The sequence below is a fragment of the Python bivittatus genome, unplaced genomic scaffold (genome assembly GCF_059951505.1).
Source record: "Python bivittatus isolate LINGU-HERP-01145 unplaced genomic scaffold, Pbiv_v1 ctg000980_np1212, whole genome shotgun sequence".
NCBI classification, from domain to species: Eukaryota; Metazoa; Chordata; class Lepidosauria; order Squamata; family Pythonidae; genus Python; species Python bivittatus.
In genome coordinates, this window is record NW_028277125.1 from 15,877,203 (window position 1) to 15,904,643 (window position 27,441).

Here is a 27,441-nt window from a genome sequence, read left to right on the forward strand (position 1 = left end):
CACAAATGTGTCAGTGATGGGGACACAGTTACAAAGCCGGGGCAGGGGACAAACTTATGTAGCCCCAGGCCCTCTTGTATATTTTAATGATCTGCGGTGGATTATCTGAATTCTTCCTATTTGGAACTTAAATGACGGGTGGACAACATTTATGTGACCAGGCCAAAATTTTGTCCCACATCTTAGTGAATAATTGGAGGATTCATTTTTATTTTAATAAAATCCTTCGTTAATTCTGTACTAATGTATTGTTAAAATAACAACCATGTCTGTACTGATGTAATTTTCTGGCAATCACTAGATGATTTTTTAGAAGTTATAACATAAGAACACATCTGGAAATACTACTGGAATGGAGTACCTATCTGTCTGTCTGGTGGGATAAATTCTGTATTCTATAAACGTGTAAACGTTAGCATTTTTTCTTGGATTTTTTTCAGAGTAATGCAAAAAAATGCATAAAAGGAATTTAACACTCCTGTGAATTACACTGTATGCCTTATCAAGTCAGTCTAGATATCTTAATATGTGTGCTACCACATTATAATAACAGAAGTCCCCACCTTGGGTAGTAAATCATACATCCAAGTACTCCTCTGCAGAAAAAGAAAAAAGAAAAGAAAACATTTCAAACACAACTGATACTTGACAGAGCGAAGACATTTTATGAAGCACAATCGTAACCCTGCTGACTTAACTCACCCCTTGACTGACAATGTTCTCTGCATGTTCAGGTTTGAAATTTAAAATAAAATAAAAACAAAATCCGAAGCGAATCTCTTCCTTCAGCTCCCATTTGCTAAACACACACTCATAGACCCCAATAATTCTTCTTGAGTTCTTTGACAAAGAAGAGGTTTTCCTTTCCCATGAGTTATGAAGTTCAACTTTTTCATGATACAAGCATGCCATGTATAAATAAAATCTTAGAATCATGTAATGTGAACCACAGCTTGCAAAACAATATGAAATGAATTTTGTGTTTCGCAGGCTATTTGCCCTTGATGTCCATCAGGGGTTTTCTGTGCCTGTTAAATAAATTCTAATATGAATGTCCCAGGTTGATGGTATCCAACCTGATCTCTGAGAGCTGTATAAATACAAACAGTTCCCCACCCCTAATTACAGCAATGTCTGCTTTTTTGAGCTCTGAGTGGTGGGAGTGAATTGAGAGTCCATATAGATTTGCGTCACCCAGCTATTTATGGTCTCTTAGGGATTAAAAGGGAGGTAGGAATGCAGGCCATTTCCTTTTCTAAACATCTGGGTGCAGATATAATCAACTCTTTATTTTGTTAATCAAAATTATAATGCTACATAAAGTATACTCTTTTTATTTTTTTAAAAAAATCACCGAATAGAGATTAGGAGCTGACATAGCTTCATAATACGGCAGGGAAAATATAAAAATCTCTCCTGCCACCTTTTCTCCATCCTCTATCATAAGAATGTTTCCCTAGACATAATTTCATTATTTGCTCTCAATTTCCTCTGATTCCAGAACATGTTGTTTGGGCCTGAATGTTGTTTTGTGATATTTTGTATCTTCTGATGAGGTTAGTCATGTTGGAGATGTATGAGGACAAATACAGATATTACCGTATTTTTCCGACAATAAGACGCCCCCATGTACAAGACGACCCCCACTTTTCTAACCCAAAATTAAAAAATCAATATTTTAAAGATAGCGCAGAACACATTTTTATTTAGTAATTAGTTAACATTTACCTGATACACTCGGTGGGAGGAGGTCCAAACCATCTCTCTGCAGCTCTATTTCCAGGCTCTTTAGCATAACTGATTACATTCAAGCACGAGTGAAACTGCCGATAGCTTGTCTCTGCAAACAGCCTTCCTCTAATTGGTTTGTTCAGCATCAGCTGACGTCAGTTACATCAGGCTCGTGATTGGAGGAAGTCTGTTTGGGAGACAAGCTATTTCACTCGTGATTGGAGGCTAGCAATAGGAAGAAGCCTCTCTGCAGAAACAAAGTATGGGAAGTTTTGCAACCGCGCGATTCTCGCCTGACTTCCTTGAATAAGACGCCCTTCAGTTTTTAGGGTAAGGATTTTAGAAAAAAGTATCGTCTTATAGTCAGAAAAATACAGTATTCCTTTAGCTTGTTTTCTTTGCTCTGTAACTCTAAATTATTTCTTACTTTTCCCTACCTCCTAAAACTGTCTCGGTCTAAAGTCCACAAAAGTTTTTGTTTGTTTGTTTGAACAACAGAGAGTAACTTAAATTATTTTTTTGCTAGATTTGCCAACAGTGGCCTTGCAGGTACTACTTGAGAAATGTAGCTTGCAGGTTGTCCCCATGTCCTGATAATCACAGGTAGACTATTACTAAATATGGAGATTGGTTCCACCTTCTCAAAGTTATAAATCTGTTGACAGACCTACCCTTTACCATTCTGTCAAAGTACCTAGGTTGTTGTCTATACCTGTGTCAATGAACACCAGAGATTTATTATTGGGTAATTTTTAAAAATGCTGCTTTAAAAGTGAGGAAAACAAGTCCTCTCCCTCCCTCCCTCCCTCCCTCCCTCCCTCCCTCCCTCCCTTCCTCCCTTCCTTCCTTCCTTCCTTCCTTCCTTCCTTCCTTCCTTCCTTCCTTCCTTCCTTCCTTCCTTCCTTCCTTCCTGTTTTCCCTGCATGGCTTTTGAAAAATGTTTCAAAGGTGGGATAGAGAACATCTGAAGCCTGAAATGTCATCACAATGTCCAAAGATTTATACATGTTTGTTAGGCACTTTTCCAAACTAAAAGGTTCCAACAGCATATCTTCTAAATATATAAATTTACACTCCAGACTTTCTAACGAATAAGAGAATAAAGAATTGAACAGGAAAGAATTCTTGCCAAAATTCCTAAAGAGCTGCCATTAATCAGTGGATAGACAATAGTCTTTCCATAATATGAGGCATGTGTATGTATATGTATATGTATATGTATATACACATACATACATACACACACACACACACACACACACATATATAGGAACATATACAGCAAAACTTGAATTATGCCACTATAATCAAGAGGCATATATTTTTCTTATCTGTTAGCACATGGATGGACAGCTTTCGTCTCATTAGGTGCTCATACTTTTTTATTTTTTGCCTTAGAGATTACAGTGGTGATATGGTGCTGTGAATGGAGAGGTGAAATTTGCAGCCTGCAATTTCTTTGGTTTCTTGGGTTACAGGGAAATTTGGAATACTATTTTATAAATCTAAAAATGCCATTTTAAAAATAAAACCTCAATATTGCAGGTTTGCCACCAGATTTTTGTGTCATGACCTTGAGGCCTCCGGGGACTGCAAAAATGGAGGTTGGGGTTCCCAATGTCATCCATGTGTTGTCATTTGTATTGCAGATTCCAGAGCTCTGATCTAGAACTTAATGTGTTGCATAATAAATAAATATCAAAGAAATCAGTGCTTATTTCTTACATGATCACAATCTCCCACGTATTAGGGCCTATTGGCTGAAGGACACATCAGCTTCTGAGCTCTTGACCTCCTGCCCTGCCCAACTGAAAATTACATCTATCTTCCAAAGGCTGGCAACATACTTAAATATCTGTCCCTAAACTTCAAAGAGGCCAAACATCAGCACATTTCAGTGTCTCCCCATCAACTGTTCTTGAGCACAAATATAAACCAATCCCTTAAAAGTCTAGACTGTGGCCTTTTGGAGTAAGATCTATTGAACCAATTGCTCATGTCCTTTTATTCTGTACCTGCTATAAGGACCCAAGAACTTACTTTATTACTGTCTGATAAAGTATCCAGACAATTCTGATTTATTTTTTGTATGGTTTCTTTTATCAGATTAGTATGATTTTGCTTTCTTGAATGTGGCTAAATTTTGTTACACCCTCTGTAAAACTAGACATGTGCTGATCACCCCAATAGCCTACCTACAATTTTATGTTCTTTTATTTTATTTGAAATAGAAACTGTTTAATTATTTGTTTATTTGTAGAATTTGTAGAATTCTGGTCACTGACCATAACAAAGATTCTGTTTATTCTGTTCTCTGCTCCAAGGGCCTAAGCTCCTTCAAAATGAAGAGGGTGCCATTTTTTTTCACATTGAAGCAACATCTCTGATTTGACACAAATTCAAGACAAACTGTACACTTTAGACATAGCGAAGCCATAATTGCCACCAGTTATATGGAAACATTAATAATTGACACACTTTACTAAACTGGTATAGAGATGAAATAATGTGGATGAAGAATGTTGAACAGTGAACAAATGCTGGATAAATTAGCAGAATTTATCCTGGTCAGAAGGAATATCTCTTAAGAAGTGCTCAGCTGCTTGCACTTCTGTTTTTAGAAACTGGGGATAGAGATATTCCCATTCTGAATAGTTCTGAGTTTTTGTGAGCTGTCATTGTTATAGTGATGACAATCTTGTAAGGTTTCCTTCCCCTTCAATTGCTGATATGCCCTCTACACTTGAGTTCTGCCTCAGCAGTCTTCCTTTGATTTTCTTTGTCTGAGAACATCTGTTCCAATGGGGAAACTGTGACCTTTGGCCTCAAGTGAGGCAAAGAGCTACTCTAGCAAGTCTAGAGGAGATTAAAGAAAGGCTGCCCAGATAGCTTTCATACTGCTCTAGTGATTCTCAGCAATAACACAAGATAATACAAATTGGTACAATGGCTCTTGCCTGGGGGAAGGGGAAGAAACAATCACACAGGAGGCCTCAAATACACTCTCTAGGTAGAGGTGGGAAAATCCTTGTCTGGAATCCTGGAATCAGTTGGTATTGATAAGATGGATCTCACTGGATTAGTGATCCAGTTTCATGTTAGCATCTTTCCATATTCCTTTCCCTCCTTCCATCCATTTGAATCTTATTCCAAGGTAGATTGATTCAAAAGTAAAAGGGAAAGTAGTTTATTCTCACTGAGTTACTTACAGAAGTTGGAAATTATGAAGAATATGGGGATTCTACTGAAAATAGAAGCCCATGTTAACTTTTATTCTTTTACTGAATGCCAAATACAAGATACTCCATATCCTGGCATCCTGATACTAGGTGATTCCGCACCACTAGCTTTCAAAGGCAGAAGGCTAATTCGTTTAATTCATGTTGATGAAATCTTACTACACCAGTTCCCACATAAACTGTGCTGCTGAACAGGTAGCCTGAGGCTGTGTGCCTCTACCTTGTCCTCCTTTTTCACTGCCATTTCTTTTTCTGTTGTTTGTAGGCATGACATCAGACACTTCAGAAACATATCATGAAATTTCATAAAATTACTGTGATCACTGGTTAACTCACTATATTTAAACTTTATATGAACCTTAAAGAATGCCGCTTACCATAGGTATCTCCCTCTCCCCTAAGATGTATAGAGAACACCTATTCCATATCCTTCTTCCCATAGATGTAAAAGATGAGAACTTGAAAGAGTGTAAGTTGGCCCTCTCCACTGTAGCACTAACACCATGGACAGTTCTCCCTTCTGTGAAACAGTGAGATACCCCACTTTTGATATTCCATCACCAATGGATGCCACCACTTTCCATAACATCTTTTCTGTCATTCTTGCCATGCTATAAGTGGCTGGATTGTTTGTTAGATATTATATATTTTAATTTAGCTAGCTACTCTATTTTGAGTTGCATGTTGTTGTTGTTTTTGAACTTTTGACATGTATTGGTTTGTGAATTTCAAATAATGCTACATATCAGTATTTAAATTAATAAATAAACAGAAAATGGGAGAGTTAGGAATGGCTGTGTCATATGTATTAGAAGCAGAGTAAGTTTGGGATCAAAGTAGCAAGTTAAATGTCTGTTGACTCATGGGACAAGCTAAATGTACAGATAATTAAATCTGCACTAATTTGTATTAAAGAACCATGGCAGACATGCCGTCAGACAGATCAGAACCAAATCTTTTAGCTTCATAAAGTTAAAATATTTGGTTGATTAAACCATTATAAGCAGAGAACAAGTTAACCTCTTGCTACTGGAAACTGTATGAAGAAGAATATCTGTGTAAGCCTAAACATATAAGTAATTGGTAAAGGAACTGATTCAAATGTATACCATAAACTGTATCTCATCCTTCCAGTTGTATGTCTTCCTCCAACCAGATGGTCTCCTAATCCAGGGGTCATTCAAATTAGCCCAAAATATTGCGCTTCTGCAACTCCTGAAGTTAGCATCAAGGCAAAATTATCATCTCACTAACAATTAGAAGGCATTAAATGCAGTGGGAAATGTAACTGCAGTTGATTCTGGAGAGGAAAATAAGAATGAGTGAAAAGTGCTACGATAATGCAGAACTCTGTGGGCCAATAATGAGCGTGCTCCACTAGGATGGAATTACCTCCTATCCTAACCTACCATCATCATTACATATCTTGGCCCTACGATCAGTACCTGTCAAAACCCTTCATATTGACAAATGCCCTGTCCGCTTCCATCTTTGGAGAATGTTTTAGCAGCTGAGTGATTATGAATCAAACCCCAGAGCTTTGAGCCCTTACTGCTTCCCTCTGCTTTCCCATTTGTCTCCTGACAAGTAAATGTATCTTGACTTTCCTCTGAGATTTTTTTTTCCTTTTGCATGATGTTTGATGAAAGACATTTGGCAAATTGGCAGTGGTACTCTGTACATTGCAATTTATACTCAGTGTTAAGAGTCTGAGCATGAAATGAGAAGATAGGCTACAGGCAAAAGAGGAAAAAAAATATTAGTGCTTGCAGAATATGAATAATCATTCAACAAAGCAAGCAAATGTTTATTTTGGAGGAAAAAAAGCAGTACCATCCAAATTATTCTAATCACTTTGTATCTTAATTTGAAAATATAAGCCAGACAACCCTTATTCCATGTAGCTTTCTATGAAATATCAGTAAGATTGGACCTTGTGTGAATGCAGTATAAAAGAGAAGCAAATCAGGGTTGCAAGCAGCCACCTTTATTTTCTAATTGCCACCCATGGTTTTGTGGATGTAGGCTTGCTCTGAGGCCAATTCAACAAACATTTGGAGTAAGGAGTGTGATTTTACACATTCATTGCAGCTGAGTAACGTTTTGTTGAACAGCAGTCATAGAAGAAAACTTACAATAAAATGTATGGCTATTTAACATGAATTGTGAAGATAAATCATGATATGCATAGTTCTTAACTTAATGGAATGCTACTTTATTTAGAATTGTTTCCAGCAGTGTGATTTTTTTTTCATCACAATATGCTTTGGGGCATAATTGTGCTTTCTAACATTCCATTACGGATGATCACATCTGGTAGCACTTGATACTTCTTTCGTCTTTCTTATTGGTCAATCTTGGTTCTCCTCTGCAGTTTTCTTTTTAGGGATATACAGTACAGGTTTACTAAGAAGTAAGTTGCACTGCATTTAATGAAACTTCCTCCGAAGTAGGTGGGCTTAAAGCTGGAGCACAATCTACATACATCGATGAATGTATAAGTAGTGTAGAATCACCAGTAAAATTATTGTGACAACTTTCACATGACGATTTACACATGTTTTCACAGACAGTCAGGAATAAGCTAGCTTCATTATATGTGCCTGATTTTATCTATACAGAAAGAACTACAGTTGATTGTACAGAATCCTAATAAAGGGCTCAGAAATGTATTTCATTACGTGATTCCTCTGCACATGATTACAGTGCACACAGCAATCAACAGCTGAGTGTATTACACACTACACTGGAAGTTATGACAAAGTGATAGCCATGGTTTTAATTCTGTGATGGGGACATGACATCACAGACACCTGATAAATGTATTTAAATAGGCATATGAGAAATGCCTATTTGTGCATAAGTCAATCCTCTGTCTCTGAAACACTGAGACAACTAAAAGTGGCTGAACTAAAGCAGAAACGGGCATCATAAAAAGGTAGCTTTAGCTTATTTCTAGATATAATTCGTGGATCAGAAGTACTATCCATTTGGACTTGCTTATGCAGAGTAATTCCATAGGGGTCCTTCCCAGGTAACTGCAGAGGAGAAGGCTGCTCTATGCAAGCATGTCTTAGATATGAGTTGAGAAATTCCAAGGAAACTCTTGAATTAAAGCAATGGGATGGTATCATGCTCCATTGGTACAAGTCATCACAGGCATAATAAAATCTACAGGTGTAGTATGTAAGGTGAGAGTCAGTTTGATGTAAGTCAGTGTTGTCCAAACTTGGCCACTTTAAGATGAGTGGACTTCAACTCCCAGAATTTCCCAGCCAGCATGGCTGGCTGGGGAATTCTGGCAGTTGAAGTCCACTCATCTTAAAGTGGCCAAGTTTGGACAACACTGATGTAAGTGGTTAAGCCATCCGGTTAGAAACCAGGAGACCGTGAATTCTAGTCCTACCTTAGGCATGAAGTTGCCTAACCTGCATGACCTTGGGCCAGTCACTCTCTCTCAGCCCTAGGAAGGATGCAATGGCAAACCACTTCCGAAAAACCTTGCCAAGGAAACTGCAGGGACTAGTCCAGACAGTCTCCAGGAGTCAACACTGACTTGAAGGAACCAAAAAAAAAAAAGTAAGACACTTGGACTAAAATCATTTAAAACTGAGACATTTTCAAAGGAATGGATAAAGGAATTCCATTCCCCCTGCTGGGGTTCCATACAGTTTAAAACTGAAATAAGGGACAGGGAGATAACCCAAATATATCTTTCTCCCTGCATAAAATATAGTTGTCACTGCCGTGAATGAGCCCTGCATGACAATATGTTCACGGGAAAAGTGGTCACCAGAATAACCTGAGGTCGGGCTCAAAACATAAGCATAAATGAGTACATTAACCCTCACACAAGGTCGTTGTAATTTTGTAAAAGATATTGAGAAATCCTTAACAAAATTGTACAATTCCGTTGGCTCAAATCTAGTACTCCCTGAATCAGAATAAAAGATGTATGAAAGAAATCTAAGATTACTTGTGACATTAAAATGGAAACGTTAACTCTCTTCTGACAAAACAGAAAACAAAAACCAGCTGCTGTTTCTCAACAGGTCTGACTAATTTGATATGCTGTTCTAAAAATGAAACCTTTGGGGTAATCGTTAAATTTCCCCTATTATTTTGGATGTCTGAGAATTTACACTCATATTATCTTCCCCTTTTTGCAGATGTCTGCCATAGAAAACATGGCTGAAAAGCTGGAGAGCTTCAGCAGCCTGAAACCAGAAGCGGGTGACCTGATTCAGTCTGTTCCTTCCATGTTCAACTTCAGAGCCCCTCCCAACACGTTGCCTGAGAATCTTCTTCGCAAGGGGAAAGAACGTTATACCTGCAGGTAAATTCTGCATGCTAATTACGCCCAACAGTTTCTTCCTAATGTCTCCTTTCTCTTGCAAGCAGCAGTTTACTTTAGCAATTACTCAAAACTGGATGACGAATAGGGACGATGGTGGGTCACTGGCATTTTAAAAGGTTCTTTCTCGAGCAAGACATGGGCACAGTGCTTGATTTTGTGTTTGTTTGCAATTGCAGGAGGAATTTGTCCTACATTACCATGAACTTGATAAATGAGGCCAAAACATTACATACACATGCTTGTTCCAAAATTTCCTCATCACCTTTATATTAATGTGTGATCTTTTCCCTCATCATTTTTTTTTTTCCTGATCATGAATTGCAAGACTGTTTTCCCCTTGGTCTTTCCTTTGATAATGCCAGAAGGGAAAATTCACAAGATCTGTGAATGATTAGGAGATGTGAGAAAAACCAAAGTTGTCATTGCAAATCTTTAGCTCAAATCAACATCTTCCTAAAGAAATCAATGGAAGTTTTGTCTCAGAGTTGGATGAAGCATACAGATATCTGTAGTCTCTTAGGCCCTAAGTGGAAAACCATTTTCTAACTTAAAAAGGAGCCTTTTTCTTGACCTCTAAATTTCATGAGTTTCACAGCTCATTATAGTGCAAATTTGAATTTCAAAATTGGTCAGAATTTAAGTAGTGAATAATCTGGTAATGCCCTTGACAAGTTACAGAGTTTCCACTCACCCTGTCTGGAACAATTTTAAGAGTTTGGGCATTTTTTAATAGATGGAAACATCTGTACATAACCATTGAAAGTACTGTTTTAAAAGAAAAAAAAAGAAAGAAAAAAGAATAGTACATGTGTACTTTTTTCAGATACGTGCCACTGTTACAGAGAGAGAGAGACTGAGATTTTACATGTCTAAAATGACTAACTTTTATCATTTGACTATGTGATATTAATTTATTTATTTGTCAAATATATATGGCCACCCATCTCACCCAAAGTGAGCATTGAATTCGGTCTATTCAGTGTAACTGAAACTTAATTTGTGTGGAATGATGAAAGCAAAGTGAAGGGAAATATTTCTTGACAAGAATCATGCATTCATGATTGAAATATACATAAACAGTTGCCAAATAATTAATACGGGATTAGGGTTACTGCTATGGTAACAGTGAAAAGGAAATTACATTTCTGATTCCACTGAAATAAGGGTAAAGACAGCGCACAGCCATTAAGTTACCAGAAATATTATTGCTATTCTCATACTTGGGGGGACGCGGTGGCGCAGCGGCTTAATGACGCTGAAAGTTGCTGGCCAGAAATGGTCGACGCTTCAGCGGTTTGAGTCCAGCCTTCGCGTTAAACAGGGTGAGCTCCTGTTTCCTCCCCAGTTCCTGTCAACCCAACAGGTGGAAAACTCACATGAGTAGATAAATGGGTACTCTCACTCCGGTGGGAGGAAAAATGCTGGCGCTGCCTTGCAAAAAGGAGTTGGGAGCAGTTGCCAGTAAGCGCGAAAAACCGCGCACGCCCAAAAAGGGCGCGAAGCAACGGAAACCCCGCCTCCTGTGCTCGCCAGCTGGGCTCTGCCCTAGGAAGGAGGCTCTGGCAAACCACTTCCGAAAAAAACAGTTGCCTTGAAAACTGCAAGGACTCGTCCAAGCAGTCACTGCAGGGTCAGCAATGACTGAGCGCAGACCAAAAAAAAAAAAAAATTCTCATACTTGAGAGACGTTGGCAAACCCATCTGCCGCTTTCATGGATTCATTGTTTTACCCTAATTTTGCATTTTGTTATTTATCCTGCATCTGTCAGCTTTTGCCAAATGCTGATCTCTTCTACACTGCAACAATGGCTAGTATCATATAAATTAAGCAACGTTCTTATAAATTTACTACCATATATACTCAGGCATAAGCCCACCTGTGGATAAGTCGACCCTCAACTTTTTAACCAAAATACCATGAAAAATGGACCACCCCCAGATAAACCGATCCTCAAAATTTTCATGTTTTAAATTTCATAATTGGCTTATCTACAGATGGCACATTTTTCATGGTATTTTGGTTAAAAATTTGAGGATCTGCTTATCCACGGTTTAGGTTATCTATGAGTACGTATGGGATATACGGGGACTTTAAAAATGCTGCGGGAACAGCCTGCACTATATACTCGCAGATAAGCCCATCTGTGGATAAGTGAAAGTCAATTTTTGGGGTGTATTTTGTCACCTAAAATTCTCAGCTTATCCGGAGTATCTATAGTATATGTTTCCTTTCTGGTATGAAAAACATTATGGAAAAGGAAATAGGCATCACTGGTAGTTATTTTGTTTCCTCCTGTGTGATTCCTAACAGAAATCCAGAAAAAGTTTCAAGAAATTAGGTTGGAATTCTCAGATGTTTTGCAGATAAGTCAAAAATACTTAACTAGTTCACCTGGCACGCACTCACACACTAACACCTCTCACTGTGGATATTTATTTATTACTGAGAAGAAAAAGAAAAACACATAGAAAGCGCTTTAACAAAAAAGGGAAAGAACTACAACAAAGGGAAAAAAACCATGTTAATATGTCATTCTAACAGCAAACAATTACAAATATATATATAATGCAAATATTACTCAAGTACGTATATATTTCTAATACATTTACATGACTATCATTTTTTTTATCCTACTGTATTTTGTATAAATGAATCCCATATTTCATTATACTTGTCCATACCAAGTCTACCTCTCACTGTGGTGACTATGAGACTTAGACCAAAAAGATCAAATGTATAGCTTTGAAGAGATGACACATAGCAATTTTAGCAGAACATATGCATTATCCAATCAAGATTAAGGGTAGCTTGTTGGCAGCAAGTGGGAGGAGGAATTTGAATAATGACAGGAATGAGTATCTGAAGGTTATGTGAGGAAATGGAGGCATGTCACAACATGACATTATCTTGTCCATTTCAAATTATGCACAGCTGGCATTTACTATGCAAGAAAGTCTGCTAGTTCACAATTCATGCCCAGCTTATGTAGCGTCAACTGTCTTCATGTAAGGACATATTCATAAGAAAGATATGGATTTGACATGGTACTATCTCAGATAAGCTTTGCCTGGTCAAAAAGTAAAATTCACTTTTCTTTAAAAATGCCTTTAGCATTTCTTTTTCATAAATATTTTCTGGAAGATGTTCTTGTTTTCCTAAAATAATCTGCTGCTGCTATTTCAAAGTTTTACTTCTATTATTTCTATTTTTTTAAATCTGCTGTTTATATCCCAGCTCTTTATCAGAATGTTAGCATATATGTTTAATATTTAGCGTATCAGTTTATTTAATATTCCTAAATATGTCAGCTTCTTTCATAGCACATCTTTATAGAACCTTAATGGGCTGGGTCTGAGTAATGTAGTGATGCTTCAGTTATAACACACTGGATATAACAAACAATTTAAAATAAGTTTCCATCAACCCCAAATTCTGAGACCCTTAAGAATATTTTTCCAATACATTATCAGAATTGTATTTTAGAATGAATATTAAATTGAAAGCTTGTTTCTCAAATATTGTGCATAGATACTCTGGTAAATCACTACTTCAATCCATAAGGTTTTTAATGTAATTTATTTATTATATCTGTTTTCAGAAATATTAAAGGATCCTAGAAATGCTTCTGTTCAAGATCGGTTTGAAATTACAGCTATGCCTACAATTTCTTTATATAATGTAGAATAAATTATAATTAACTACTTTCTAATAATAGATACTGTGGCAAGATTTTTCCAAGATCTGCAAATCTAACTCGTCATCTGAGGACACACACTGGAGAACAGCCATACAGGTACAAGATAAATGGATTGGTGTATATCTGGCGTGAGTGGGGACAGAAATAACCATGAGTCTCTTATTTTAGAAAAGTTATTGTCAGTATTCTATATTAGAGTTGTTACTTCAGCCTTTGATCAGCAAAACTCTCTGTCAGAGAAAAATAAAGCAAGGTTTTGGAATGTGCTCCATTAAGTATAACTAGCAATACTTTGTAATTAATATGTACAGAAACAGATTCCAGTGGACTTCAACAAAATCTTTCCAGCATACTAACAAGTCTTAGACAGCGAGAAACCTTACCAAAGAATGCTTCCTATTGTTGTTTATTGTTCATCTGTGCACCAGTTGTGTCTGTTCCTGGGACTCCTACATCAAAATTTTCTTTTTTGTTTTGCAACTTTTCTTTTTATTGAAGTAGCTAGCTAGCTAGCTAGCTTTTTTGCTTGCTTGCTTTCTTCTTTCAAAATTCTTGGGGACTCCAACTTGTAGATTTTGGGGCAGTTCAGGAGTTCATGGACCTCACCAAAGTCATAAAGGGTCCAACACACATCGAGGGTGGCACACTATATCTGGATTTTGTTTTTGTTTTTTTGGTCTTGGGGCAGCTAAGATATGAGCTGGTATTGGAGGACAGATATGATCTGGTACTGGAGTCCTTTGCCATGATCAGATCTCTCTCTGATTGTTTTTCAGTGTGCTAGTGCCATCCCATCCAGCAAGGAAGTAGGGACTGTTAGATCAATATGTCCCAGGTGACAAATGGTCCCGGAGGGATTCCAAAGGGAATTTGGGGTTTTCTCTGAGGAACTGGGCCTTAGTTGCAGCCTGGATTGGATATGTGACAAGGGCTTTGCTCCTATGCTGCCTCTTATTGTGCATCAATCTTGGGGTACATCTTGGGTTGCTGAAAAGCTGGGAGATGAAGCACTAGAAAAGTTACCTAGAGTGCTGTTGGAGAAAGATGAAGAGTGAATCCCACCACACACAAGTATGAGCCCATATTAGGAATTACAGCATGGCAATAAGGGCAGCAAAATAGTTATTTCTTCATTCTTACGTGTCCATGGATAGTCATCTGGGACTGTGTTCCTGATGGGAAGGGAAAAGCCTCAGAACCATCTGCAGGGCCACTTGTGAGAAATATTCTAGCTATATGACAGATAATGTTGTTCAGATCCACTCAGATCCACTCTTGCCCTTTCTGTTTAATATGAATATGAAGGTGCTAGGTGAGCACATTCATCAGTTTGAGGTCAGGTATCATCAGTATGCTGTATACTTGATCCTGACTTCCCAAATGATGCTGTCAAAGTCTTGTCCCAGTGTCTGGAAGCTGCAAAGGTCTGGATGGGGAGCAGTAGTCTCAAGAATGAATGGCTGTGGACATTTGCCTCCCACTTCCAGAAAGTATTAATCTTTAGTCCTGGGTGAGGCAACACTTCACCATTCTAGAGGGATGCACAAACTGGGAGGGGAGGTCCTAGTTTCACAGCTCCTGCTCAAAGAGCAGGTGACAGCTGTGGCCAGGAGGGCCTTTCCATAGATTCATCTGTGTACCAGTTGTGCCTATTCTTGGGACTCATCCTAGTCACCTCATGTGTGGACGATTGCAATGCATTCTACATGGGGCTGCCCTTGAAGACTACTCAGAATCTGCAGATGGTCCAGAATGTGACTACATGGGCAGTGATGGACATGCCATGTAACACCGCTATTCCACTAGTTGTCACTTAGCTTCTGAATGCAATTCAAGGTACTGGTTACCACCTATAAAGCCCTTCCTAGCATAGGACCACCTAACTCCAATTATTTCTATCCTCTACAGAAAATGGGCACATACAGAACACATCTGTAAGGCTCTATCCTGACCATCTTTAAAAAGTCTCTGAAAACTTTACTTTTCCCCCAGGCCTTGGGTTAGGTGGGTAGCATTATTAGCTAAATGTTTTCTTCCAGGATGAGCATTGCCATTCTCTCTCTTCTGTCTCTTTGGCTTCTATTGCTTATAATGTTGTATACCGTCCAGAGTCTCCAGGAGTTGGGTGGCCCTCTAAAATAAATAAATAAATAAGCAATGGCTCACTTCAGGGATAGTTAAATAGATTTTTTTCCCTGAGTTTTGCTCTGTCTATCCAATTTAAATATCAGTTTTTCAATGATAAAAATAAATGAGCAATAATGAGCAATATTCATGTTTTATTTAAATACAATATTCTGAAAAAGCAATTTTGATTACTAGGCATTGATTCTGATTTCTGTATTTATTCACTCACTCTAGAAAACTCCCTGTTTTATTTGTTCTTTTCTTCCTCTTATTTTTAATGAAGATTAATGTTTATTCTTGCATGCATTTTTGTCCTACTATTTTCTTCAAAAACATGGGTAGTTAGTGGACTAATCATCATGCCTTTCTCTTTTAAACTACTTCTCTGCTGATAAGTTCCATCAATCCCCATGGGACTTAACCAGGAGACCTCATGGGAATAAGGCACATGGAGACTATATAGTGAAACAAGAAAATAATTTTAATTGTATTCAACTTCTATTTCTTCCTTCCTATCAATGGGAAGGAACTCATCTCCTGTTCTAAGAGAAAAAAATACAGTGGTATATGTTTTGCCTTACAAAGAAAGGAGAAAAAGTACATTGGTTGGGATAGATTTTCCTTAGTCCTGAATTTATTTGAGAAGTGGGCTTTCATGTAATTTAATTCATGTTTTAAATGGTGTCTTAAAACCTGTTATGCACTTCTACTGCCTAACAGCCAGAAACAATTAGCAATGTAATGCATAATTTCTTCCCTGAATAATTGACTTAACACAAAGTAACAGAGATGTTTTGAAGTACAAGAGAAATACACGATTGGAGAAGGGAGGGAATGATGTTGATGTAGACGGTTGGCCCGTTGCCAGCTAGAAAATTTGGAATAGTTATAGTAAGTAATGGCTTAAAGAGCAATACAGTAAAGGCTTCGGGGATTTCAAATCGCTGCAGAATATGAAAATTGATGCCTCTAGTACCCAAGTGATAGACTAAACTATTCATTTTGGCACAATATTAAAGATTTGGATTGTTTATTTCTGCATTTGGGGAGATAGCTGAATTTCCTCCAGGATTAGCCATTGAACAAGCTAATTCTTCAAGAAAGATTTTATCACACAGTATAATCTTGAATGGGGAGGAAAGTGCCATGCCTACCTTATTCAAGCCTTAGAAGCCATTTGTTTCATGTTTTCTTCTCAAAGTGCTTAATTTTACCATATTGACAATGCCACAAAACAAGTCTTTGGTTTCTTTGTACATGCAAAGCGTTGAGACCGTACTTTTTAACATGTACAGTAGGAACATATTGTTCTGTAAGTTATGCATTTTTAACTCTGAAACAGTGTGTTTCTTCATTTAAGTTAACTTGAAAAACATTTTGTATGCACTGCGTACATAGGGAGACAAAGGGAGTTGGAGAGGCAGTTAAATGCACAAAGTTATTGGAAATGTTTCAGACATACCCACAATGGAGGAATGGCTGGTGAAGATGATGGAATTTTGCAGAGATGGCTAAACTGACTTCCTTGATTAGAGAAAAAACAATATCTACATTGATGGCTGACTGGAAACCCCTTATAGACTTTTTAAAGAAAAAAATGCACTTGTGATTTGTGGTTTTGATGATTAGAAAAAAACTAGATAATAGAAAAAAGTGAGCTTTTCTTTTTGTAACGTAGAGTAAGAGATAACTTTGTAATCATACTTGTATTTGCCGCAAAGAAAATCAGAAGCTGCTTCTATTCCTTTTTTATCTTTTTTCTGTAACTTTTTCTTGTTTTCTTTCTTTTCCCTTTTTTTCTTTCTTTATTCTATATTAGTTTTTGTTCGTTTTTATTTTCTCTTTAAAACTTTTAATAACATTTGTATATTAAAAAAAAAAAAGGAAATGTTTCTAACAGAATTTTATGGGATGTGGGGTCTGCATACAATATCCTACAAGTGGATTACAGATCAATTTGGAAAAGGGCAGAAATGAAAAAATGCTGGCATGGAGAAAATGGACTGGGAGGAGTTTTTCTCCCTCCTTCAAAACTTTCACACCAAGTGTCATCCAATGAAGCCTTTGGAAGTGCATGTAGAACAAACAGGGAAAAAAAAAAAAGCTCTTCACACCACAAAATTATCCTGTGGACTTCATTATCATAGCCATGATCTCTACTAACTTGAATGGCTTTAAAAAAGGATTGGATACATTCATAGTGGATAGATCCTTCAAGGTCTACTAGTCTGGAAGACTCAATATCGCCTTTAGTATGGGGCAGTCATCTTCTATATGTGAGCACTCCAGAGACATCTGGTTGGCCACTTTGAGAAACAAAATGCTGGAGTAAGATGGGTCTTTGCCTAATCCACCAGGGCTGCCATTTTATTGTTATAAAGGAAAAGAAGAAATACATTCCTCCAGCATTGCCGTTTCTGATGGGAGTGGGTTCCTGCTGGATACAGTATTCAAACTACTTTGGTGTTCAGGTGCTATCACTGCATTCACAAGACCTACTTCAGTGGAGGGTTATAGAATAAACCAAAATGATGAATGAACATGTCAAGGAATTAGACATTGTTGGTATCTGCAAATAACATTTTTTGAAAACCTCTGTTTTATGTGAGCAGAATTTTGCTGGATTTTGTTCTAGTTATATATCCTTCCATATCTGATATTTATTTTCAGATGCAAATACTGTGACAGGTCTTTCAGCATATCATCTAATCTGCAGAGACATGTCCGTAACATCCACAACAAGGAGAAACCCTTTAAATGTCATTTATGTGATAGGTGCTTTGGCCAACAAACCAACTTAGACAGACATCTCAAAAAACATGAAAATGGCAACATGTCTGGTATGTAACTGCCTTCCCTTTTAATACTAAACTATTTATTGAAGTGAAGTTCATGATTACAATAGATTGCCACTGGCATTTTAATTGTATTGGAACACACTCATTCCATCTCAAGACAATTGCAATGATTTTTCTTTCTTTTTTTTTAAATCCTAGGGTTTGAAATCCACGCTCACAATGTAACACAGTCAAGATAAAAATGTTAAAATTATACTGGAAATCTAAATTCTATCCTTAGATTTTCACCATAAAGTTAAGATAACATGTACTGCACAATGTGAAGCTTGAATTTGTACATGGTACCCAAAAGCTTTGGGTACAGCTCCAGAAACTAGCCAAGAGTTTCCTTCTAGTAAGAACTAATAGCCTGATAATCATTTTTTTTTTACTTACCCAACTATGTAGACTGTTACACACAAGAATAAGTACAACAATCTAGACTTTCCCAACCCAGTCAAATAAATCATTGTGTAAATAGGTATAGAACTTTTTTTTAAAGAGAGAAATTTGAACACAGAAATGCCAGATACATACATCAAGTGTTCACAGTCATAAGTAGATAGTGATATCTAAAAACTTCAGTGAGATTTGGATGTTTTTAGCATGTGAGCTGTCCCTAAGAGGACTTCACCATATTATCTTCATATAACATTCACAGGAATATTATAGGGATGTTAAAGATACCACCTACTGCTATCCCTTTTGTGGACCCCAGAATCCTTCCAAAGTGAGTGGGGCTAAAGAATTTGTTTCGCTGCATGTTGGGTGGTTTTGTAGGATTAAGAAACAAAACATCCATTTCAACCCATAAAGCTTCCAAACCTGGCCCAAAATAGGTCCTGGCCCTGCTGTCTTTTGAAGTGCAACCCTTAACCTGTCACTCAGACTTACAAACTTTGTGCATCTTCTTCCTTCGCAAAACCAAATAAGTTTTTATCTAAATAAAAATAGCAAATATCTTTGCTTTTTTTTTTTTTTTTGGTAAAGGTACTGCTACATCTTCACCTCACTCTGAACTTGAAAGCACAGGGGCTATCTTAGATGATAAAGAAGACTCATACTTTACAGAAATTCGGAATTTCATTGGGAATAGCAATCACAATAATTCAGAGGAAAGGTAAGATGTCACTTTTCTATTGCTGGAGTTAATCAATGGTAGTCTTTTTTCTGACTGTTTTTCCAGCTCATTTTTTAAAGAAATTGGGCAAAACTAAGTTAGATTCACTTTAAGGATGTTGAAATAACAGACATAGTTTCACTGGGCTGATTACACAAACTTTATAAATAGAATGTGCCTATTAAATGCACACTATATATTATTGTCCTTCCATTATAAACTTGAACTCTCAAAACTAACTTAGTTTTACTCAAAACATTTCATCAACCTTTCTTTTACAGTTTTAAACCTGTAGAACAAATTAATTTAAGCTTTTTGTTCTTTTATTGTGTTTTCTACATAGTCAAAGCAATATATTCTGATGTGACATTCCCAATATATAACTTGAGTCTGGGTATACGTTTGGATCTGCTTGAAGGTTATCAAAGTAAAATGTAATGGTATTAGCATAACCAAAACTGTTAAATTCTAAAAAAAAAAATTGGTACTCTGACCAGAAGTGTCCAAATATATCTACAACTTTCAACTGTTTAATTTTCAAACTAGCTTAGTACACAGGAAGATTACACTTTTTTTCCCAAGTTGAGAATTGGGACTAAAATCAATAATGCCTTTGCAATATCTGGCTGTTTAATGGGCTTCTATGCATATTGCTTAGCCTTTCAGAAATTTGCATCAGATTTTCATTTTTCACTTAGTTTTGCACATCAGATCCAAGAATTAGAAATTGTTCTGGATCATATATAATGTAGAGATATACTTGTAACACGTGGGGTGGACCATGTGGTTGCTGCACAAAATTTTACCAAGTGCAGATCTTATGAAACGGCAGGCTGGAATAGTTGTCTTATAAATCAACTTATGAGATTGGAGATTTTCCTCCTTGTTTCCCTTGATATGGCAGGCTCTGTTGACAGCCAGCATTCTTAATGATACTACTTCAATATCTCTAGGAACATTGCTGCAGAAGACAATGCATCTTTAATAAGATGCTTGATTTCTTAGAGAAACAAAATATCAGAACAGCATCCCTAATGAAGTGTGATATCGGGCTGAACAATTGAACTCAGCTGTCTGAGAACAACAGCTGGCAAGGATGCAGTCCTAATGAATAATTATTTAACACAAATGAGAATATATACCCCAGTTCTCCCCAGTACTAACTTTTCTAAACGTATCGACCATGCATGCTAAATACTCATATTAATTCCTCACCAGATTATAAAACAAATATAGGGGGCTTTCTGCCATTCTTATAGATTTGTAGCAACATGATCACAATACAAGCAACATATTTAACTCAAATTGTAGTCTTTCATACAAATATGTATTCAGAGATGTGTAACCGAGGTTATGAGGATATGGTCTCGACCCCCAAAGTCCTGAGTGTGGCCCTCAGAGGATTTTCAGAAATTCTGCTGAATTTGTAAATTATATGACAGAAGGGAAACTTTAACTATATTTGATTAACTATATTTTATTAAGTTTAATTTGTATCATATGTCATATTTAGATTTTTGTCTTGGCCCCAGCCATCTCTTTGTTTTGATCCTGTTTGTTTTTTAGAGTGACCCACAGGAAATCATTCAAAGTTCAAGTGTGACCCTTGGCTCCCAAAACTGTTGATGTAGTTGGTTAAATTTCTATTAAAATGTATCATCTTTAATAAGTTAGCATAACTATATCTCCATACTTTGCGTTACAAACGTAGTTATTGCATACTGCTTATTATTTCCCTTTTTATGTTTCTTACTTACTTTAATGCTGGGATCAAAACTAATAGGCCTATATTAATGAAGACAAATCTTTGTTCATTACATGCATATTGAAATGTTGTCCTTACACCATGCCCATGTTTTAGTATGTTTCACATCTGGTTTCAAGATATCCTTATGTAGGAAGAGTCTATAAGAAGAAAACACTGGATCTTTCAGTGTTTTCTTTTAAAATATATCATTTTTAGATTACATTTAATAGATATTTCATACTTGGGGAATTAGGGCATATAAAAATGTAATTAGTAAATCTGGCTTTTTTAATCATATGGTTTTTATTATTTCGATCTAAATCCAAGTACTTTTCACAACAATATTCTTCAACTGTTGAAGTTTGCTGTCTGGCAGTCCCTGATTTATGACTCATAATTCTTATGATTATCCAAAACACACTAGCAGGGCACTCTGATGAAACATGCCAAAAATATTCTCTACTATAAGGATGACCAGTTCTTAGTGATCTTTCCAACATGATTTCTATATGCTTTAGAGCTCCTGTATTCTTACTGGTTATTGAATAATTTCTGATTAGTTATTTTTCTTCTATAGTATAAATTAAGGAATATATTGTGAGCTATGAAGATACAAACTTTTTAAATGACTCCAAACTTAATTGTGGGCAGCGCTACATGATTTTGACAATGATGAGATAATTTCTGGTGTGATTTCATTCTCTTTAGCCAGATAGACTAGTTATAGGAAAAACTAAACATAGTCACAGGAGAAATAACATTCTTTTTACATTTCAAAAGAATAATTTGGTTCTAGGGAATGGGTTGAGTAGGCCTGAAGATTTCCGATTGGCTATTTATTTACACATTTGAGTTAAAGTGAAGTAAGGCTAATCAGAGCTTATCTCTGAGGAAAACGACAGAGAATGATTCATACAACTAAATAATTAAATTCTTACTGTATAATATTAAACAATGTCAACAATTCACATGATTGTTTCTCCAATCCATTTTGGAATATAATGTGCTTAAGATGATTGATTCCGTTTTAACGTCAAAGTATTTGTAATGTACTTCACTGCCCCAACACAATGGACATTGCTAATTCCTGTATGGCAAGGTTCTAAGTTAGAAGTCCTTCATATAAATATAAATGAGATTATAATAGGATGATTCATATTACTGTTAGTGAAAATTACATTGTACTATTCCTCTACAGTAATTCCACTTTTGTGGTCCTCTATGATTGCTGGAAACTTTCCTGCTATTTGAGGTGGAAAGCAATTAGAAGACTGAAAATAGGCAGATCACAGTTAAAAACAAAAATGCCCCCACCCGAATCCCAGTTTCTCCCACAATGTAGCCTAATTTAATTTCAGCCCTTCACTCCACAAAAATGTGGTCTAGCCTTCCTTGAAGACATCAGAGCACCCATAATTCATGGTTATTTCATGACTCTCACAGACTAGGAGATAATTATCCTCCACTGACAGACATTGTTGTGCAGTAGTCTGCATAAGTTGTTTTGAGCATCTTTCTGGGGAAAACAGTGCAGTAGCAGACAGGCTATGAAATGAAGGATTTCCCCCTTAAGCTAGTGTGGAATATGATGGGAATTCTGATTTGAAGAATGTAGTAATCTAAAAAAAAATAGTCTATCTTTCAATCTATCAGTCTAATCTAATCCAATCTATCTATATTTTCCTCAGTGTTATTTATTTATTTATATATCAAATTTGTCACCGCCCATCTCATTGAAACGACTCTGGGCAGTTTACAAAACAGTTAAAATCAATTATCTTCACAATTGTAAATTCTCTTGGAATTTGAATTGAATTTCAAAGAAATATTGGCACCTTAGTGAACCAGGCTGAATAGTATGGATTTTACTTATAGCAGACTTATTACCCCTGCAAAACAAAATGTAGAAAACAAAGACCTGATATCTAAAACTGCCTGCAGTTCATTTTGTGTTGACTGATTATTCTTACATTTTAAAAGAATGAATGGAAGCCATTTTAAGGATGAAAAGACCCCAGTAGTGAGCCAGAATTCAGACTTATTGGAAGATGAAGAAGCAGAAGATGAAGTAATGATGGATGAGGAAGACGAAGAAAGTGAAATAACAGGGAAGCCAGTTAAAGAACTTGCAGCAAGCAACATTTGTGATGAGGCCACAGAGGGTGATTTTGAAGAAGCAAATGCTTTGGAAATAAATTGCAAATCTTCTCCTGGCAGGTAAGTCGTTATCTTGATGATAGAGTGAAACATATGAGGGGGAAAAGCATATACAGTAGCCAGGAAGTATTTGAGTATTACTGCATGTAGATGAGGAAAAAAAATTGCTTCAGCTTCTTCAATGATATTATAGCAAAATATATACAGTCGTTCTTGTGCCATCTAATACCATGAAATGTTCAGACATGTGTCCAAAGCACTGTCTATAAAATGTTCCTTTCCCATTCTTCTTCACTCCTTAGTCGAGACTCCCTTTATACCCTTCCATCATTAAAAGTTCTAAACAGAATTGGAGTATCATATCAAGGAATCTTTGTGGCAGGGCTTGAAGATGGTGAAAACCAATCAAGCTGTCAGCCATGAGAAATCTTTACCAGTGCACAGAATGCCTGAGGAATGCTGCTTTCTCTGAAATCACCACAAAGATTACCTCACTGATCTCTTGTTAGTCCAGACAGGAGCAAGCAGGGCTAATTCAGATGCAGTTCTAAAGAACCAAGAAATCAAATAAACAAGGATCCAGTTATGTACAGTATAGACCTGAATGGGAAGAACACAAAGTCAGACTATGCAAGTACAGGTCAAGATGCTTCTAGGGCCACCTTTGGAACATATTTAATTTAGTTAAAAAGATTTTTACCCTGTCTTTCAAGCATTTTGTCCACAAGGTAGCCTGTAATATGTGGCAGTATAAAAAAATCAGTCATTCCCAGTCAGTGAATCAAACCAACAAAGTCCACTGTTACAAGAGAAAACTAACTGGAAGAGGAGAGGTAAGGGTTTTCATGGAAGGACTTATTGGAAACCTAGAAGAAACTCTGTTTTCAGGATCTGGGATGCAATCTTTTAAATATATTTCTAATATGAAAGGGACTTAGTCCTGAGTAGACAAGCATAAACTTGCATTGTTAGCCATGAACCTACTTGTTGATGACTAATCTATGTCTGCTAATTATTATTTGTCAATTAATAGAGAAACATGTACATAACAAAAGAACTTTCCAAGGAGTGACTATGTTCTAGAGAAAAGTACCTATATTTACTGTTATTGAAATCAGTGATATGGTTAAACATTTGATTAAAACTAACATTGACCTTTGCCCCAGGTCTACTATTAGTATCAGGAAGAATCAGACAAAATGTTTCAATAGCATTTGAAAAGAAAAGAAAAGATAAGAGTTTTCATGGAGGGACTTATTGGAAACCTAGAAGAAACTCTGTTTTCAGGATCTGGGATGCAAAATCACTAGTGATTTAAAACAAATCCCATCTCAATCTTTTTTGTAGGTATAAGGAAGATGAGTTTAATAAAACTGGACTTTCTGCTTTGGACCATATAAGGCACTTCACTGATAGTCTCAAAGTGAGGAAATTAGAAGAAACCCAATTCAATGAAACTGAATTGGCAGCATTCACCACCTCCCATTTGCCAGAAGACTTAAAACAGCCATTGCATCGCAAGTCCAAATCCCAGGTAAAAGTCCTTTGGGAAATGCAAAAGATGACAACTAAGGAAATGCAATTAGCAGCCTAATCCAGATGAAATCAAAATGCTGGGGGCTAAGAATGAGGAATGAAGAACATATGATAATAAACAGCCAAGTATTTTATCCAGCTCCAAATCCAACTGACTGGGGGCTCTTGTGGGAGGAACAGTGCTGCCTTTCTAAATGTAAATTTTGGGAATATATGCTCCTCCTTCCTTGGTCCTCTCTGTTCCAGGAAAAAAAAAATCTCCAGGTTAGCATCAGCATTGATCCTGATGTTTCCATCAACCACAATCTGAAATGCTTTTCAGTCATTGGTTTTAAACTATTCTATTGTAATGCTTAACAGTTTCTCCCAGAAAGTAAATAAGACTGTTCCTGTTCACTGGTTGTCAGAACTGAAGTGGCTGGCTCTCCATGAAGAGCTAGCTTCAATGTTTGTTTCACCTTTTTTTATGTATCTCAGGAATAGGAAGTTTAAGAATGTGTAGTACTTGCAGTTTTTCTGTCACAAAGCTTCTTAAATCCTAGTAGGAAAATGATGTGTGATACCTAAGCCAGACACTTTCCCAAATAGTCATCAAGTATGATCATAAAAGTGAATTGCTATTAATGAGAGAATCATGGATCTACACCATATTATTAACTTTTAGAATTCTTTTCTTATTTCTTGTTGACTTAGGCCTATGCTATGATGCTTTCGCTCTCCGACAAGGACTCTCTACACTCTTCCTCCAACATGTGGCACAGTATGGCTAGAGCTGCTGCAGAATCTGGTGCCATCCAGTCCATTAGTCATGTATGACACTGTCAAATGTTAACTGGATTGGGACTAAGTCCGAACTAGCAACAAGGCTCTTTGCTAGAAGACTAATGACTAAAAAGACTGCAGAGCAGAATGCCTTAGAAATCTGACAGGTCACGTTTAAAGTCAGGTGACCTTAAACTGAATGATTTAAAAGAAGAAGAAAAAAAAACTATTTATTCTCAATATTTTGTTTTGCACAGTGAAGGCAGCTGCTGACATTTTGAGGATCAATACGACATTCAGAATAGATGGATCAAATAGACCTTGATGGGAAATATGTGTCTTCCACTCCACCTGTTTGGGGAGGGACTTAGGGGTTAAGGTTCTATTGCTACATACCCATGTGAGCACTTCACTAAACTACAAAAAATGATTTCATTTGTTTGGGGGAGGGGTTGTTCTGTTTTCATATAGAGCAGTTTGAGACAGGCTTTTCTATACAGTCCTCTTCGTTTTTGCTTCATGCATTTCAAGCCACAGAGGAAGACAAAGCCTTTGTACATCAGCCATTAACCTAGAATTTAGTGGCAATATCTTGTCCTCTCTTTAACTTTTGCCTTCTGAACTGCATTATATAAAAAAATGAAAATAGAGAATCACGTGAGACAATAATGTAAGACATCTGTGTATATTGTAAAAAAAACCCCAAATCTGGATGTTCAGCAATCCAAGGAAGTGAGTCTTTCAGCATCTTACTTACGATGGACCATGGTCATCAAACATACCACTATAATTCAGTGAATGCTTCCCCTATCATTGTAAAGGCATTTTTAATTTTAGACAATCATGTCATTGCTCATTTTCGTCTTGTTCATGTTTATTTTTTGCTTTTGATTATTTCTTCCTCCTCTTCCTCCTCCTCTTCTTTTTTGATGTTGCGTGTACCATGTATTTATTTGTTGGCAAACAATTGTTTGTGGATTAAGTAGAAAAGCACTCTTGCTAAATGTAGCACTGTTGATATGAAATGAATAGCACTGGTCCAGTTCCCCCCAAAAAACCCCACTGTCATTTTTCTGGGCACCCATGGACTTCAAAAGAAAAAAAGGCAAACTGATCTGCATATATGGGCGTGCAAACCGTGTTTGAAAAAAAAAAAGTCTTACATTCCTCTTTTACTATCTTTTTTTCCCCATTTTACTGAAATTAAATAATGAATAGAGGCAATTTAGAGATTTTTTTTGTAATAAAGCAAAATGATTCAAATGTATAAAGCATTCTAATTTTTTTTCTTCATGAAAGCATGATTCTTCTGGTAAAGAAAAAGAAAATTGTACCCAATATTTTATGCTGGTTGTCTGCGAGCTTTGTGATGTTATGTTCATGTTAATCCTATTTGTAAAATGAAGTGTTCCAAACTTATGTTTAAAAAAGAAAAAAAAAACCCAATAAATAAATGATTAACTGTATTCTGTTATTTTCGGGACAGGGGTAGGGAGGGGGTTGTATTTTGCCTTTGGTAAGGGGCCAGATTTTACTTTCCTTTTGTTTATTATCTCATTTTGAAATAACCAGCAAGTCAAGGTACTTTCCTTAAATGCTTTGTACAATGTAACTGTTATGCATTTCAGTACATTATTATGGGAGGATCAAATTAAAAAAATAAAATAAAGGATTATCAAAATGAGGGCATTGTTTTCATGGCCTCCTTTTTCCCCTGTAGAAAGGTGTATCTATTGAGTTTGGATTTGTCAACCATATTTTGTCTTAGAAAAATCCTTAGTTGGCCATAACATCATAGTACAGAACTCCAATCTAAAGCCAGCAGGTGAATGCATTTGCCCAACATCCTACAAATGCAGAGGGGGTGGGGGTGGGGGAGTTAAAACAGTGCTCAAAACTCTGCTTTTTTATACTTGTGTCATGTTGTTGCATGATACCTATTCTTTCATAAGGATAAAATCATGGTTTACTATAGATGCTTCCTGGCTGTGTGTAGGAGACTGGGATCTTTTGCTGTCATTCCCCACTGGTGAAGTTCAAATGCATGAACTGGATTTGCTTCACCATCACCAGCGTCAGGGAATATTTGGGGAATTTATTGTTGTTGCCATAAATCATCTGACAATTTAT

The 27,441-nt window shown here is 36.6% G+C and overlaps 1 protein-coding gene across 14 annotated transcripts in view; it reads left to right on the forward strand.

The window, feature by feature from the left end:
• Positions 1-26,995, forward strand: part of MECOM (MDS1 and EVI1 complex locus) — a 514,610-nt gene extending 487,615 nt beyond the window's left edge. For all 14 annotated transcript variants that reach the window (XM_088132156.1, XM_088132160.1, XM_088132154.1 and 11 more), the window contains 7 exons: positions 9,140-9,306; positions 13,044-13,121; positions 17,823-17,992; positions 18,980-19,109; positions 22,837-23,073; positions 24,361-24,547; positions 25,243-26,995. In XM_088132156.1, coding sequence (XP_087988282.1) covers positions 9,140-9,306; positions 13,044-13,121; positions 17,823-17,992; positions 18,980-19,109; positions 22,837-23,073; positions 24,361-24,547; positions 25,243-25,365 — 1,092 coding nt within the window. In that variant the 3' untranslated portion in view covers positions 25,366-26,995. The remainder of the gene's footprint in view (positions 1-9,139; positions 9,307-13,043; positions 13,122-17,822; positions 17,993-18,979; positions 19,110-22,836; positions 23,074-24,360; positions 24,548-25,242) is intronic.
• Positions 26,996-27,441: the final 446 nt, after the last annotated feature.